The sequence below is a fragment of the Pocillopora verrucosa genome, chromosome 4, assembly GCF_036669915.1.
Source record: "Pocillopora verrucosa isolate sample1 chromosome 4, ASM3666991v2, whole genome shotgun sequence".
Lineage (NCBI taxonomy): Eukaryota > Metazoa > Cnidaria > Anthozoa > Scleractinia > Pocilloporidae > Pocillopora > Pocillopora verrucosa.
Window position 1 is genome coordinate 23,334,810 of NC_089315.1, and position 15,419 is coordinate 23,350,228.

The 15,419-nt window shown below is 39.8% G+C and overlaps 1 protein-coding gene across 1 annotated transcript in view; it reads right to left on the reverse strand.

The window, feature by feature from the left end:
* Nucleotides 1–15,419, reverse strand: part of LOC131774941 (centrosome-associated protein 350) — a 39,259-nt gene that overhangs the window by 17,081 nt on the left and 6,759 nt on the right. Inside the window, 22 exon segments of the mRNA XM_066165401.1 lie at nt 734–937; nt 1,491–1,769; nt 2,251–2,289; nt 2,754–2,950; nt 3,442–3,686; nt 4,717–5,111; nt 5,434–5,487; nt 5,583–5,690; nt 6,528–6,617; nt 7,185–7,445; nt 8,175–8,390; nt 8,980–9,221; nt 9,907–9,968; nt 10,690–10,762; nt 11,332–11,398; nt 11,912–12,208; nt 12,572–12,615; nt 13,014–13,229; nt 13,881–13,955; nt 14,290–14,529; nt 14,665–14,704; nt 15,198–15,347. Of these exon segments, the coding sequence (XP_066021498.1) occupies nt 734–937; nt 1,491–1,769; nt 2,251–2,289; nt 2,754–2,950; nt 3,442–3,686; nt 4,717–5,111; nt 5,434–5,487; nt 5,583–5,690; nt 6,528–6,617; nt 7,185–7,445; nt 8,175–8,390; nt 8,980–9,221; nt 9,907–9,968; nt 10,690–10,762; nt 11,332–11,398; nt 11,912–12,208; nt 12,572–12,615; nt 13,014–13,229; nt 13,881–13,955; nt 14,290–14,529; nt 14,665–14,704; nt 15,198–15,347 (3,594 nt within the window).

Genomic DNA, 15,419 nt, shown 5'->3' on the forward strand with positions numbered 1-15,419 from the left:
AAAAACAAAAACACATCAAACCAGATTAGATTTGTGAATGGCAGGTAATTTAGTGTTAACAACTGGGTTGAAAACGTAAATTAGCCACCGTAAAGGGTAAAAAAGCTGACGTTTCGAGCGTTAGCCCTTCGTCAGAGCGATCAATCGCTCTGACGAAGGGCTAACGCTCGAAACGTCAGCTTTTTTACCCTTTACGGTGGCTAATTTACGTTTTCAACCCATTTGTTAACACTAAATTACCTGCTATACTCTCCCACCGACGCAGCACCACAGTTTCTTTAGAAACTTACCCCTTTATAGATTTGTGAATGTTGAGTAAGGAATAAATTTTCACAAGTAAATTGCAGTCAGAGCAAATGTCGAAAGTAAACATAACAAAAAAAGAATTTAAGCCTCGGATAGACTTGAAACCGTCTCTCCCTGATGTCTTGATTAATTAAATGTAAGTTTCCTTCACATAATTCACGTCACAATTTAAAGACAGAGCACTCATATGAAAACAACTATAAGGGAATCATTGATGAAAGAAGAGCATAAAGAGGTACCTCATCGTGCAGCTCCTAAATTCTCAAAAAAACTAAATAATACAAGTCCCCACCCCTTGACGCCGCCCACCCCCCTTCCCCCCTTCCCCCCCCCCAATAAATGACCCGTATCACAAAGATCGCGTTTCCTCAGTAGGATGAATCAGTAATTATATGCCAGAGGTTGATTAATTTCTGTTACACCTCACCTTTGCCTGTTCTGCAGAGTCCTTTTCTCCAGTTTTCAGGTTATCAGTCCGTTCCTGTCCGTGCACCGCCTGCTCTGTAGCTGCCCTCTCTCGGACTTTCTTGGTGTTTTTTCTCAGTCTTGCAATCTCCTCCTGTTGCATCAACAACAAACGCCGTTCGTAGCTAGCTGCGCGATTCGCAGCTTTCAGACGTTTAATCTCCGCCTGACAGAGGCAAAAATAACATCATGAAAACCCAACAATTACAAATTAAACGACGTAATTAATCTCCTTAAGATATTATGACTACATCCCTACTGGTTTAAAAACAGAAGGAGACTTCAAGTGATCTTTGGCAAATCCTCGTAAGGACAAGAATTAGACCAAAACAGGAAATCGCTCATGTGATTTGACGTGGTGTTAGAGAATAAATTCCCTTAGAAGATCATTTCACTATTGCAACAACACATGACTTAGGAAGGGATGTATTAAGAGATCATAAAGATAGATCGTACGAGTAAGTTTGGCCTTACACGTTCCACACAGAACTAATTTTGGTGAAAGGCAACCAGGGCGAAAGTAATCATCACAGTCACGAGAACCGCGCAATGTGACGACAGTCACAAATAATGCTGCTCGGAAATTTCTCAGAATAATTCACAAAGATTTCCCAAAAAAGAATTAATGGGATTAAAACAGGTTGACATTACAACAGTCTCTTCGGCACAATTTCGCATAATACTAATTTCCGCATACAAACATGTTTTCCTCCACCGACCTGTTCAGCTTGAAGTCTCATTAAAACTCCTCGCTGCCGCTTCCTAATTGACGGCATGACGTCATCAGCGCCCTTGTCCCGATGCCTTTGCTTCTGACATTCAAGCCAGGCCATCTCGGCTCGTGTCTTTTCCTTCAGGGCTTTTTCGCGCAGGCGTAGAAGCCCAGCTTGATGTTTGGCTCGAACTTCTTCCTCCTTCATCAAACGGACCATTTCGGACGTGAACTGAGAGAATGAATCTTCACCGGAAAATGGCGCTGAGGAAAACTCCTCCAACGTCTGGGGTAAAAAGGGAAGGGTTAAGGACCAGTCATTATTCATCGCCTTTGGTTGGAGGGGGGAGGGGGAGGGACTAATACCATCATCCAGCAAAATGGCCATAACATTTGGCCGGAAATTATCAAAAAAAATTGTCGATTAATCCCACTATCATGTCCTAAAATCTCGAATTTTTGTCTCAGGCACTGAGGTCTCACAGTGATTTAAAAAGGCATGCTGGAAAACAACTTAGGATCTTAACCACTGACCAGTAGTATTTGTATAGAAGGAGCCCGCTTGGAAACAGTGGAAGAACTCCGAGGAAGGCTTTACGAACCACGTGAATTTTTTTAAGCTAACGGCTGTATTCTTCTAAAGATTACCGTCTAAAAATCCTCTAATGTTCGAAAAATCCTAAAACAAAATCCTATTTTTAAGTATCAAGCACTTTCGTGATCGCTTATTACAATTAGCCAGCTAAAGTAAATAAATCAACAACTACCTTGTCAACCGGAAAATCCTGAGAATCATGGTTATCGTCCTAAAAAAAGGAAAAATAATACATCACCACCAACATATCAAAGGCGTTAGTCCCTAAAAAAGGCTGAAACACGCATGAAAGCACGCTACTGGAAAAGAAAAGCTATTCTTCTGCGCTACCACAAAATAATACTTCAAATTGGATTTATTTATTTTAGTTTCACTCAATACGCGACGAATTTTTAAGTGAAACGTATTTATTCTGTCTGCGATTATGGGCACTCAAATGTTCTCGTTTGTGTATATATTTTGCGTATTATGCCAAACCATCGATTAAGACAAAATAACAACAATCAAAACGAAGTGGAGCGATGGTGATACTGCCTTCACACTTTCCCCAAGGATTTTTGGGATACCAACTTCAGTAAACAGTATTTTGTAGTCGTCTAATTACCTTGTGACACTACCTTTGTAGATTTCCACTTAGTATCTCATTTTACAACGTTAAAACTCATATTTACTTACAGACGAGTAAGATACAGTCCCCTGGTCAGAACCTATGCTGCCGCGCCTTCCTGTCTTACCCAGGCTCCTCCGTCTGTGGCTCTCAGATGGAAGAATCATTCGGAAGTCAATCTCGTCATCTGTTGCAGTGTGTGATGACATCACTGTCTCTTCGAAGTTCAGAGTGTAGTCTTCTTCCGGTGACCTTTCTAAGCGTTCTAAAAGAGCAAAAAAAATTTCTAATTCATTTTATTTCAAGGTTAGCTGAATCGTTAATGTTCACTGCCAATAGTGAGTTGCTAAGTGTTGCAACATACCAGTTCATAGGTTCTCTCACAATTGCACTGAACAGACTAACGGGTTACCTCCCCCTCAGTACATAAGGAGGAAGGCGGAAGAAAATAAAACCATTTTCTCATATTTATCGCATTTAAAGAGGGCTGATACGTGAAGAAAATATGTGTCTTATCCATTTGGCATGGGTAAGACACATAGCGTTTCCATACAGTTCTTCATAGATTTCCTAAGGTGGTGACCTAGAGAATCTGTTTAACAATCACGAGCTTCTTTAGTTTGTGATCATTTCTCGCGACCTTAAAGTGTGATTCAGGGAGATATTACAAGGAGAAATTAGATGCTAGTTTCTTATGAGCCAAAGGGTTAAACCCACCAGACGAGTGACTGTACAGCTGTCTTTTCCCGTACTTACCTGATGGTTTTTTGAGGTCATCTCCCGTCAACACGTCAGCTATAGAGTCATCATCAGCCAGGTCAAGTCCAAGATCGGATGCAACGCTATCAGCCACACTGTGATCAACTTCTTCGGGAATGCTACCCGACTCCTCCCCTGCTAGTGTTGAGTGATGCAAGCGCGAAGCAGCTTCTGACCGGGTGGGGGTGCGCCGGCTGAGGCTGGCGGAACGGTCCACTGATAGATCACTTGCTGTACGAACGCTAGAAATAAAGTAATAAAATAAAGATGTGATCTTCAGGTTACAGTTACAGCTTGAGTTTTCGGTTCCTTTCTCACTTTTTTCCTCGTGGTCAAATAACTTGACAGTCCTTTCTAAATCGGCTTGCCGCTAAACAAGTTAACCTGAATTCATTTTAATTTGTAGACAAAAGCCGTTTCGGGACACGAGTAAACAAAGCCAACCGAACAAAGGGTTGTAACACATGATGATTTTTATCCACTAAAACAATAAATACGTGGCATATGTTGAAGTTTGGTCGAACAAAACAATTCTGTGGAAACATGAGCCGCAGGGGGTTGTGCTCCAATCCATCACCGCGATAGCTATAAAACTTCGCGAGTTCTTTTCAAATCGATCAAAACTGAAAAATACTACAACGAAGAAAACGGAAATCTCTCGCTTTACTGCCGTCACTTGGCTTAAAATTCCAAATTTGTTAACTTATGCTCTCTTCCCTTAAAAAGTGTCAACAGCCCAAGGCATTTCCATGTTTCTATGAAACACAGAATTAAACGCTCGAACATGCTTCCTTTCTCTTCAATGCAAGGTATACTTCCATTTTGTTATGTAAATGATAAATGTCGTGTGTCTGATAACTGCACTAACACATCAACACACGCTAGTTTAACACGATTGCCCTTGAAACGGATCTCCATCAAGAATTATCTGTGAGAAAAAAACATATAAACGAGACAAAAAAGAGAAGGGAAGAGTTTTTGTTCTCTTCCTTTACACCAAGACAAAACAGAAACAGTCTTCGGTCAATCATCTTTTTTTACGCGATAGGATAGAAATAAACTGAACATGGTATATAAGGCTGTCTTTAACACTTTGATATATTCTTAATTAGCTATTTGTTTTTCTTGATATATTTCAAGTTGCATTTGGCTACCTTTACTCGTTACGCAACGGACAATGGTGGAACTATTGCATAAGCACTTGTCATCGTAATTATTAGCCTTACATTCAGAATTAAAGACGTGCCGTAAACCGACGGTTTACTTATTTACCTTACAGTTCTATCTTGCTTAGAACTTCGTGAAACATCCACATCATCACCAACATTCGTCCTACTCTTACTAGCACTTCCCTTGGATTGTGATCCCCAGTCTACCGCATCAGTTTCTGACCGTGGGGTCCTTGTTCTAGAATAGCTGTCGCTGCGCTGGCTGGTTGAGTAACTGGAGTAACTGTCACGCGTCACGTCTCGACTTCTGTCACGGTAGCTTTTTAGACGTGCTTCTCTTGCTCTCAACAGTTGTTCTTGTTGTTCGTGAAATCGCGCCATGCTGCTCTTGACGGCTGCTTCTGCGGCTGCACTGGCTGCTTCAGCGGCAACACCGCGTGTGTCAACGGTCTGTTGCTTAGCAACCTCCAGTAATGTCCGCGCGGCTGATGAGCGGGCCTGGAAAGTAAGGGAAAGAAAGCTCAACATAAAATTAATGTGGAACATCATTTCAAAACACATTTTTAAAAAAATTGGCGAGTTGGTAATCCAAGTATAGGGGGGAAAATCGCTCTGTAAGTTAAATTTCTTTCATAGAAGTTATTTTTCTAAACATTTCTTGGTACTGCTCAGGCTGGATCACCAGATGGCGGACTATTACATCAATTCAGGTGAAAAGAAGACATACGAGAGGTCAGTGCAACGTTTCGCGCGTGGGGGTAGGGAAACACGCATGCAGTCCTACATAACTCTAGCGGCTACAATGAGTTAAAACACCAACCTCCTCGACTTGTTTAGCTGACTCGGCTGTGGTGCGTGCAGCTTCACTCTGAACCTAAGGGAAATAAAACACAGAGGGAGAAATCAGCAACCAATCAACGACAACTACAAGACCAACAAATGAATACAACAAGTTACGAGCTGCGTTACCGTAACTAGCCGGTCGGCGGATTCTGATATGCTAGCAGCCGCCTCCAGTCTCACTCGAGCAATCGTCTCGGCTGCTCCTGCAGCAGCATCCGCCGCCGCACGTCGGGACTGGAAATCGGTACAATATTAAAGATCTTAAAAGGGCAGTAGGGTAATAAGAAAAAAAATAAGACTATACAGAAGTTTGTCGACACAGATCTTTACGGCCATTCTTGAATAAGTAGTAATTTTAAATGCCACGCACGACAAGAATATTGTTCAGCAAAACGTGTCACTAGAAAAAACATGGTCTAGAACACAGAACACAGCTAGAGTGTCTGGATGAAATTAGACTGTTTGAATTGTTTCTGTTTCCTAGTTTAACTGGATCAAATTTTCTCTGACGTCAACAACGTCGTAATTTCTCTCTACCTCTCTTTCATTATCCCTTTTATGTTTTCCTCTTCTCCAAGTAATTCTTCAAGGAATTCCTTCAGCTTGGAGGTGATTTTTAAAAAACAATGTGGCGAGCTGTGCGTATTTTGTGGTCTCCGTAGGTGCGATAAAGGAATTGACTGGGTACTTGAATTAATCAAACTTGAATAACTTTTAAGTTATTGAAATAAGTATTTTTCGAGTGAATAGAGTACTTTTCAATTGAGTGAGGTAAAACATAAACCAAAGTAATCAAAACGACCGATCATGATTAAGGGACAGACCAGAAGGAGCCAATGAGAGCTCAAATTAAAAAAACTTCCTAAAGCGCGGGAAAACGCAAGTAACCAAGAGGCGATTGGGTGTAGTTTTGAATCTGATTGGTTGATAAAGAGGTGCGAGTTTTCTGGACCAATCACAGGGCGAAATGAAGCAAAACCAAAGTAATCTCGTATTACTTTCGACACTGAATTGAAAATTTCTCGATTAGCATATAAATCCTAGTGCGATCCTTCTATTTTTGCGCCTTACCTCTTCCAGTTGCTTAGCTGCTTCTAACGCTTCCTCGCGAGCCTTGGCCCTAAGATTCTCCATGTCTCTGGCGTGCGACAGTTGTTTCGACTAACAGTAAAACAGACAACAATACCATCAACAAACATGAAAATGGAAAATAATTGATCGAAAAAGCCACAATGACACTACAATAATGAGCCACCAAAGATTGCTTGAAGCGCGAGAGAACTGGGGCGACCAAATCACGAATAGTTTTAGTTTGCATCCGATTGGATGAGAGAGTGACTTGAGTTTTCTAGACCAATCACAGTAAACAGAGAGTTTTTCGGTTGTGTGTCATAATACCAAAACCAAAGTAATCACAACGGCCAATCAGAAGAAGGGGAAACACTTTAAGAGCCAATGAAAACTCAAAGTAAAAACAATTATACTGGCTAAAGCGCGGGAAAACGCGGGTGAGCAAGCTGCGATTGTTTTTAATTTTGCATCTGATTGGTTGAGAGGATGGCGCGAGTTTTCTGGACCAATCACAGAGCGAAGTAAGGCAGAACCAAAGCACTCTCGGTTTACTTTTGACAATTAGTTGAAAATTGCTCTATAAGCAAACGTAAAGCAGTCACCATCCCGGATTACCAATAAAATGACACTCAATGAAAAACTGATTCATACACTCACCTTGAGTATCTGAGCCAAAGACACAGTTTCTTGTTGTGCCATGGACACTGCCCGAGTCCGCTCCACGTCAGTCAGTTGTCGGACCGATTCCTCCATGTATTCCAATCTATTCAGTTCTGCAGTGAGCCTCACGTCTAGAGATCCAGGTGACAGCCGGTCACCCCCTTGATGCGATGGCGTAAACACTGACGGCGGTGGGTAAATCGGCGCTGCGTAAGGGGGGACAGGGCTTTGAGAGTCTTGGTCCCTTGAAGGAGAACGCTGAATGGCAATAAAAACGTCCAACTTTTCACAAAATAGATTTCATCATAAAATACTGGAAAATGAAAAGCGCATCATATTCCAAATTGTAATAACCCTGGCATCTACAGTAGAACACAGCGGTCAAACGTCTGCACATGTGTGCACGTTGTAATAACCAAGTGGTGTGCTTTCAAGCTATCTGAACTAAGTTTTCTCACACGATTTACAAACAAACACATAAGCAAATACATCGCGGTGTTTTAGAAGCGTAAAACTTTTTGTGGTAAGGTTCAAAACAAAATGATAAATCAGCAGGATACCCGTACTAAAATCAGCTTTGTGTTTGAAAAGTTTCGAGTCCTCTTTTTCCATAACTTTCTCTCCTTGTACAGATTTATATGAACTTTTCAATTTACTTTCGCTTATTTTCTTGTGTTTACTTTCGGAATTTGCGCGGGAAATTGGCGCACGGGTGGCCAAAATTGATCCTGTCATGCCCGACGTTTAACCGCTGTGTTCTATCGTAGAAATATGGTAAAACATTCTGTGGATGATAATCATATATATGGAAATACTGTGTTGACTTGACGGGGTTCGTCCACGAGCGTAGCTGTGTTTCTTTAATTTTATAAAAAAACATACGGAAACTTCTACGCATGTCAACAACAATGTCACAACGAACAAATTGGGTTTCATTTAGCAACCTTCAAGAACGTTTGGTCAAATCGACACTTGCTAGATCCATACCCGTGTAGACGAAAAGGTTGAAGATTTGTCAACCGCCTCGCTTACACGAGACAACTCTCCTTCTGACAGTGTGGGTGATAGGGGACCACTTTCCAAACTCCTGTTAGGAGATCGCAAAGAGTCGTTCTTATTGGGAGAGCTTGTCTTGTTCTCTGGACTCTCGAATGTCTCTGAATACACAAGCTCGTCTGTCTTTCTGTTAGGGCTCGGGGTGCGCTGTACGTGAGGAGAAAAAAGCTCAATGAGTAATCTTAGAATAGCTGACGAGCATACAAAAAGGTGTAGCCTTAGTTGGCAAAATCAAAGTTAGATTAACTAGAGAAGAACTACCCTTTAATCTACATTATATGACAGCTGAGAAACCTGTGGATGATACAGCATCTCTTGATAAGAAACTAGGAATGATAAACAAACAAACAAACAAACAAACAATGCCCTTCTGCACATCAAATCGTTTGACTTCACGATGCATTTTAAAGAAAGCATACAAATTTGAAAAGCACGCAAAAAATTCCAACAAATGATTCAGTCCACATCGACCCTTTAACCCCTAAAGGTAACTAACATCTAATTTCTCCTTACAATATCAACCCTGAATCACACACTAAGGTCACGGGAACAAAGGAAATGATCACCAACTAAAGAAGCTGTTGATCGTTAAACAAATTCTCCTTATCAGCTTCTTAAGAAATGTATGGAGAGCAGTATGGAGAATATGCATAGTGATGTTAGGGTGTAAAGGCTTTAGACCTAAAACTCTTACAGTTATGACAACTTGGGCTCCCCAAACAGGAAAATATAATACCTTTCCACTTCCTCTGTTTGTGCTGCCACCAGAGGACCCAGTAAAGTCATCATCGTCATAATCATCAAGAGCGTGACTCTTATCAGGGGATTCCTCCACCAGTGTCTGTTCCAACAGGTCTCCAGACTGATTTGGGTCTGCAGGAGGCTCAAGCAGACTAGCTGTCTCCCCCACCTTGTCATCTGTCAGCGTCTCTTCAAGAAGACTTCGTGTTTCTGATCCATGTTCCCCTAAACTTTCATCTATGACAAAACAAACATTCATGATCCAGTCATCAAGCAGAGATGTGAGTAAGAGCCGGTAGATGAACGCAACCTGCGGCTATTCTGTCATCTTAAGCTGTCTATTTCACCTCATTCCACCGCAAGCGCTGATGAAAAGTCTGTTAAATTGAATGTATAGTTTACCAGTAACGGATTTCGATGTGTGAATCGTTTTCAACTTCAAAACTTGCGCGGGGTTTCGAGTGCACATCGCATGAAACATGAAATTTGACGAGACGATAAAGCGTTCACGATAGCCTGGGCTCCTATCCTTAGTAATTCAACGCGTTAGGATAATTTTGAGAAACTAAGGACATTGCTAATACCATTGGGGAATGCTTCTTCCTTACACTCCTCCACCCCCCCTCCCCTAAACTTTTCAGGTTGTCCTACAAATGTGCAATATTTCAACTCATTAGTGGAGAGATACCCTGCGAGAGCTAATTTTAACCGCACAACATAAAATGGACTTAACCTGCACTTAACTACAGACTGTTTTTTATCTAAAAGTCTAATGCATCTACTACTACGCCACCTCACTGTCCAACAGTACAAATGTATTTACTGACAAACAAAAAGTTGTCTTGACAAATGATATCTCCGCATGACATTGTATCTTTACCAGGGGCATAATACTGCGTGTGCAAACTAATACTACTCTTACCTTCTTTGGGAAGCAATTTCAAGTGGGGATTTCTTCTGGTAAAAATATTGATGACACTCAAGCTAAAACCATAAAGATATCCGACATCAACGGAAGGTGTCAAATTACAGTTGGTAAGTAGAATAACCATAATTCAAACATTTTTTTTTTCCGTTTGGGAAGGGGGGAGGGAAAGGGGGAGACTGTTTAGAGCTTCTTCTTACTGAAGGAAAACTGAAAGGAAAGCAGACAAAGGCACGATAACAAAAGGTAAAGTGACTATGAAAGCGATCTTGGCAGTAATGAACACTACTTAAGCAGAAGTAAAAATAAGGCCTGAAAAAAATTCAGCCCTGTACGGGATTTGAACCTATGACCTCTGCGATACTGGTTCAGTGCTCTACCAACTGAGCTAACAAGCCAATTAGGAGCTGGTCATTTTGTTGGTTGGTAATAAACCCGTGAAGTGATGAATCAATTTTTTTCAGGCCTCATTTTCACTACTGCTTAAGTAGTGTTCATTAATGCAAAGACCACTTTCATATTCATTTCTTAAACCGCAGTTCATATACATGATTTTCATATATTCAAAGTCAAAAGGTAAAGTCTCAGAGGCCAAATGGCCCACAACACACAGTGTTTTTACTTGGATTCTGCAGTATAACCTGACTAGGAATAAGTAAACTCAGTAGAGTGCTAGTCTATTCACATAACAAAGGAGTGGGAATAATCAAACTGATTGATGACAAAAAAAATAGCTGGAGAATGATCAGGTAAAAAGTACATTGCTCATATGCAACACACCTGTCACCACCTTTGCTTTTCCATGGAGGAGTGGATGATTTCTTTTTCCCCTTTGCCTCCTTTAGCCCATGTCCTGAACAACAGAGATGTAAATAATATTCAAATCACTTACCAGAATTGCATAACACAGAGTTTCCAATTACTCTTTCCATAAGCAACTGCCAATGGTGTAACAGGCAGTTGTACCTGGAAAAGGGGCCCGAAGGCACAACCCAAACATGACAGCCTGCTGGCAGGCTAAAAAGACGGCGGAAAGATGTCTTAACCCTTTCCACCCTAACATCAGTATGCACATTCTCCATACTGTTCTCTATACATTTCCAAAGGTGCTGACAAGGAGAATTAGCTTGGCGATCCAGAGCTTCTGTAATTGTTGATCATTTCCTATATTCTCATGACCTTAGTATGTGATTCAGGGATGATGTTGTGAGGAGAAATTGGATGCTAGTCACTCGTAAGGGTTTAAGGGTTAAAGGTGGCATTAAACCATGGGTAACTGGCCTCTTTTGAAATCCCTGTGTAGCGTGTAGTTGTTTACTTTTACAGACACATAATCGTTTCTTATAAATAGGTGTGCGCTGTATGTAATTCTAAGCCACCATAAAGGTACTGATGGGGTGTTTTTTGTAAGCAACAAAATACCTGTTGTATGCTTTCTTCTTCGAGATTCACTTGTTGGTGAGCTTTTAACACATGATGATCTGTCATCCTGAAGGATGAAAAAGAAAATAATAATCACTGACAACATGAACATCAAATACATTTGCACATAGGGACAAGACCACTGGTGAGTCTGAATGATAAATAAATGTACCAGTATATTGCACGAACATGTACATGCACATGCAATAACATCAAGGAATTGTGCTATTAATGTTTAATAGCGACTCACTTACGAGAACTGTCTACAGTTCTTCAAGATGTAAGAAAAAATGTTAAAAAACAAAAATGTTGGATCAGTGGCTAATCACCTTAAAAGAACCAAATTTTAAACAAGCAAAACTTATCTCTTTCTTTAAATATTCACAACTTTAAAAATCAGCGTAATGTAGAAAAAACTCAGTCATGATCTTCCAGAGTGTCCACTCCTTTTGAAGCAATAGGGTTCAAATGGTGTGACAATAGCATCAAATCAGGAAAATTTTGGCTTTTTTTTTTCCGGAAAAGTGGAACCTTGACCATTCTTCTATCATGCCACTCTTTTGTTAACATAACACTTTACCTTCAGGGACTTTGAGCTTTGAGTTGGTGATCTCGCTGTAGATCTTGCTGAGCTATAAGAGGCACTGATGTCAGATATGATACTCTTGTCCTCATTAGGAACTACAGTGTCCCAAGCTGTGGAGTAATGGGATGACTCTGATGTCCCAGCACCTGAGATTCCTGGTCTCTGATGTAGCCCTTGCCTGACAGTGGACCTAAGGGTGCGCCCAGAGGGAAGTTTCCAGTTTAGACCTTGACGAACACTGTGACCTCTAAAGGCCGCTTGGATTGTTGTTGCAGCACTTGTCCGGGAATCCTATTAACATTGAGAGAGGTGCAGAAGTTTAAGGATACTAGCTGGCTCTGATGAAGGGCTAAAGCTTGAAATGTCAGCTTTGAAACTCTTTACAGTGGCCAATTTATGTTATCAACTCAGTTGATAATACTAGATTACCCTGTTATACTCTCCTACCCATGCACCACAACAGTTTCTAAGTAGAAACCAACCCCCTTTATTCTCCCATCCTTTTGCAAAAGAAGGCAAAATAAAATACGTATTTCCACAATAAAACCATCACCTTCATAACTTAGTGCCCGATCTCATTGACATATTAAAATAATTTTGTTTGTAGATTTACATGTATTTCTGTGCTTAAAGAGAAAGTTATCTTAACTTTACCAATTCGTTGTTTAGTTCAGCTTGTTCATGAAGACTTCCAACTCCTGTAACAAAGATGGCAAAAGAAATAAATTTACTGAAATTCAAAATATTGTAACTAAACCTTTTTTGTACTTGTCATGGGAGAAATTTCATGGAAGACTGCATCACACCCTCTGTGCCAGGTGCTCACAAATTTTCGGGCATCTGCAATTTATGTCATACACAAACACATGATACTGGTGCTAAAAACTGAGTTACCAGTACTGTTAACCCTATAACTCCTGAGATCTGATCAACAATTCTCCCCTCCAACTGGTACACATTTCATTGTAAATTAGTAATGAGAATTTTTTGTTTCATCAAGATAACAACTTTAACCTGATAAGTCTGAGTCTGGATAATGTATGTATATTATAGGGAGAAGTTACATTTTAATCCCTGGTGGGAGTTAAACACAAACCTGGGAGTGCTCCCCTGAACACAGTGTGATCACTAACTGTTGTAAAGGTTCCTTGTTCCTCGGCTGTTTCTTCAGAAGCAGTGGTGTTCAGATTCAGACCAAGTCGTAATGCTTCTGTTGCCAGTCGCTGTTTGAGCTGTGCAGCTGTTTGTTTTATTGCTGCAATTCTATCCTCTCTGGGAGGACTACTTGAAAGCCTTTCCTCCTCATTTCTTGCTGCAAATTAAGACAAGGGGTCACTTTATTCTATATAATAAACTCCTTTAAAAACTTGTTATTTTTTTATGTTAAGTGAGTACAAAAACAAAATGTTTCCCAGTAATAATCACACATCTTCTTTAAAACTTGTTCAGTCAAGATGTTTCACTTGAAATCATCGCAATATATGAGGAATCTTTGCTAAATTTTTCAATAATGCATATAATTTCCAATTCCAGGTGGAAACCAGATGACAGTTCTTTCAGAGGTGTAAAGTTTACCAGCTACTATTTATAAGGGAATCTCTGCAGCATAGACAAAAATTTTCAGCATGACAAAATCCTGGCACCCACATAAAAGCTCCCATCTTTCCACACCCAATACAAATACAAAAGAAAATATTTTGTACAATAATGTGTGTAATTTTTTATTATATTGTTATTTTGTATCTTGTATTTTCAAAATTTTTCATTTACGTGTATTAAAATTTGAAAACAAAACAAAAAAAATCTTTCCACACCAATGTTAGATGTATCAAGAAAAGAAGTGTAAAAATGTGTTCTTTTAAATTCAAGGGAGAGATCAAATCATCCAATGAAGACCAAAAATTTAACATAAAAATGAAAGAAGAACAGACATATGTATAACACAGTAAAACTACAGACATACCAGATGAAGACACAACCCCTGGTCTGTGTCTGTCAGCCAGCTGACTTGGGCTGGAAGAACGAGGCTCAAACTCACCTGTTGTCAACAACACATCATGTTGCAGGTTTACTTTAAAACAAATTAATAATATAGATATTGATAATTTTCTTTGATAAATAAAGTTTATGGTGCTAGAAATTATTTACCAGCTCCTAATGACAGTATAAATGTAAGATTCTCACTTCTGGCTAACTCCAACTTTGAAACCCCCTGAATGTAGGCTATCTGCTAACCCTTATTCCTTTTGTTAATTTAGTTTTGTTATCCAGCACAATAAAGTTTGGAGATTTTGTTTACCTTGAATCTGCAAATCATTGAAAGGGAAACAGTTTGTGGTTCTACACATGACAAACGATGCATTTACATGTACCTTGAGGGAAGCCAACATATTCAGGTCTCAAATCAGTGGTCTTTGTTCCAATAGATACACTAGTTACACCTGGGACTGGACTCTTCCTTTCTCTGTGTGGTTCTGGAGAAATGCTGCCATCTTCACTTAGAACAGATGATGAGCTAGATAAACTGTGGTGGTCTCTGCCATTCACCCCAAGTGTCTCCCTGGATGTGGAATAATTTGGAAGACCTTTGAAGGAGGCGATGTCAAGATTCTCTGCAACATGACATTAGCAACAGCCTTGAGTACAACATGTATTTGTCCAGAAACACTTTTCAGGGCCATATAGATTAAAGAGTTAAGGTAAACTGACATAAACTATAATTTAGACTCCTATTTTTTGATATGTACCTTTATCTGACCCACTGACTCCAGTATCTTCACTGTAACACTTAAAGGGAAGAAAAAAAGAAGGCAACAATGTAAATAACTTAACATCAAGCCTTGCATGAGACATACTGGGCTTCAAGTAAACAAAACAGAATGATAGTAAAGAATTTTTACAATTTCACTCTGATACCTTCGAGCACATGACTTCAATTCTAGATCTTAAGTAAACCATACAATACAGTACATGAACAATATAGTATTTCAACATAAAATATTTACTTTCAGAAACTGCCTGTGGGCTCTAAGTAAGTATTTTACAATCTGTTGTCTAGCATTTAACCATCAGTCAGTAGTATGGAGTTATTCAGCAATTCTTTGCAAATTCTTAGCTTTTGATGAAGTTCCATGGCATTCTTACAAAAAATACATTCTGTACTTGAAAGAATATATACATGTACAACTTTGTGTTATATATTAACTTGCAAGTAACTGCGAACCTTGGTCACCTTTTTCTCTGTCAAGAGGACTGGATGAAAATTTAACAAGCTATTTACCTCTACTTCATCTTGTTGGAATGGGTGGTTGTAAGGGTATATAATAGATCTGAAATCACTGCGGCCTTTTGAATATGTTTCCCCAAGAGATTTCTTGTCTTTGCGATGAAGGTTGTTTCCAAGATTCTTTTTTTGTCTACTGTACAGTTCCTGCAGAGAAAGGCATCAGCCCATAAGGATTTGTTTTAAATAAAGAAAATAATATTACACAGCTGTTAAAAG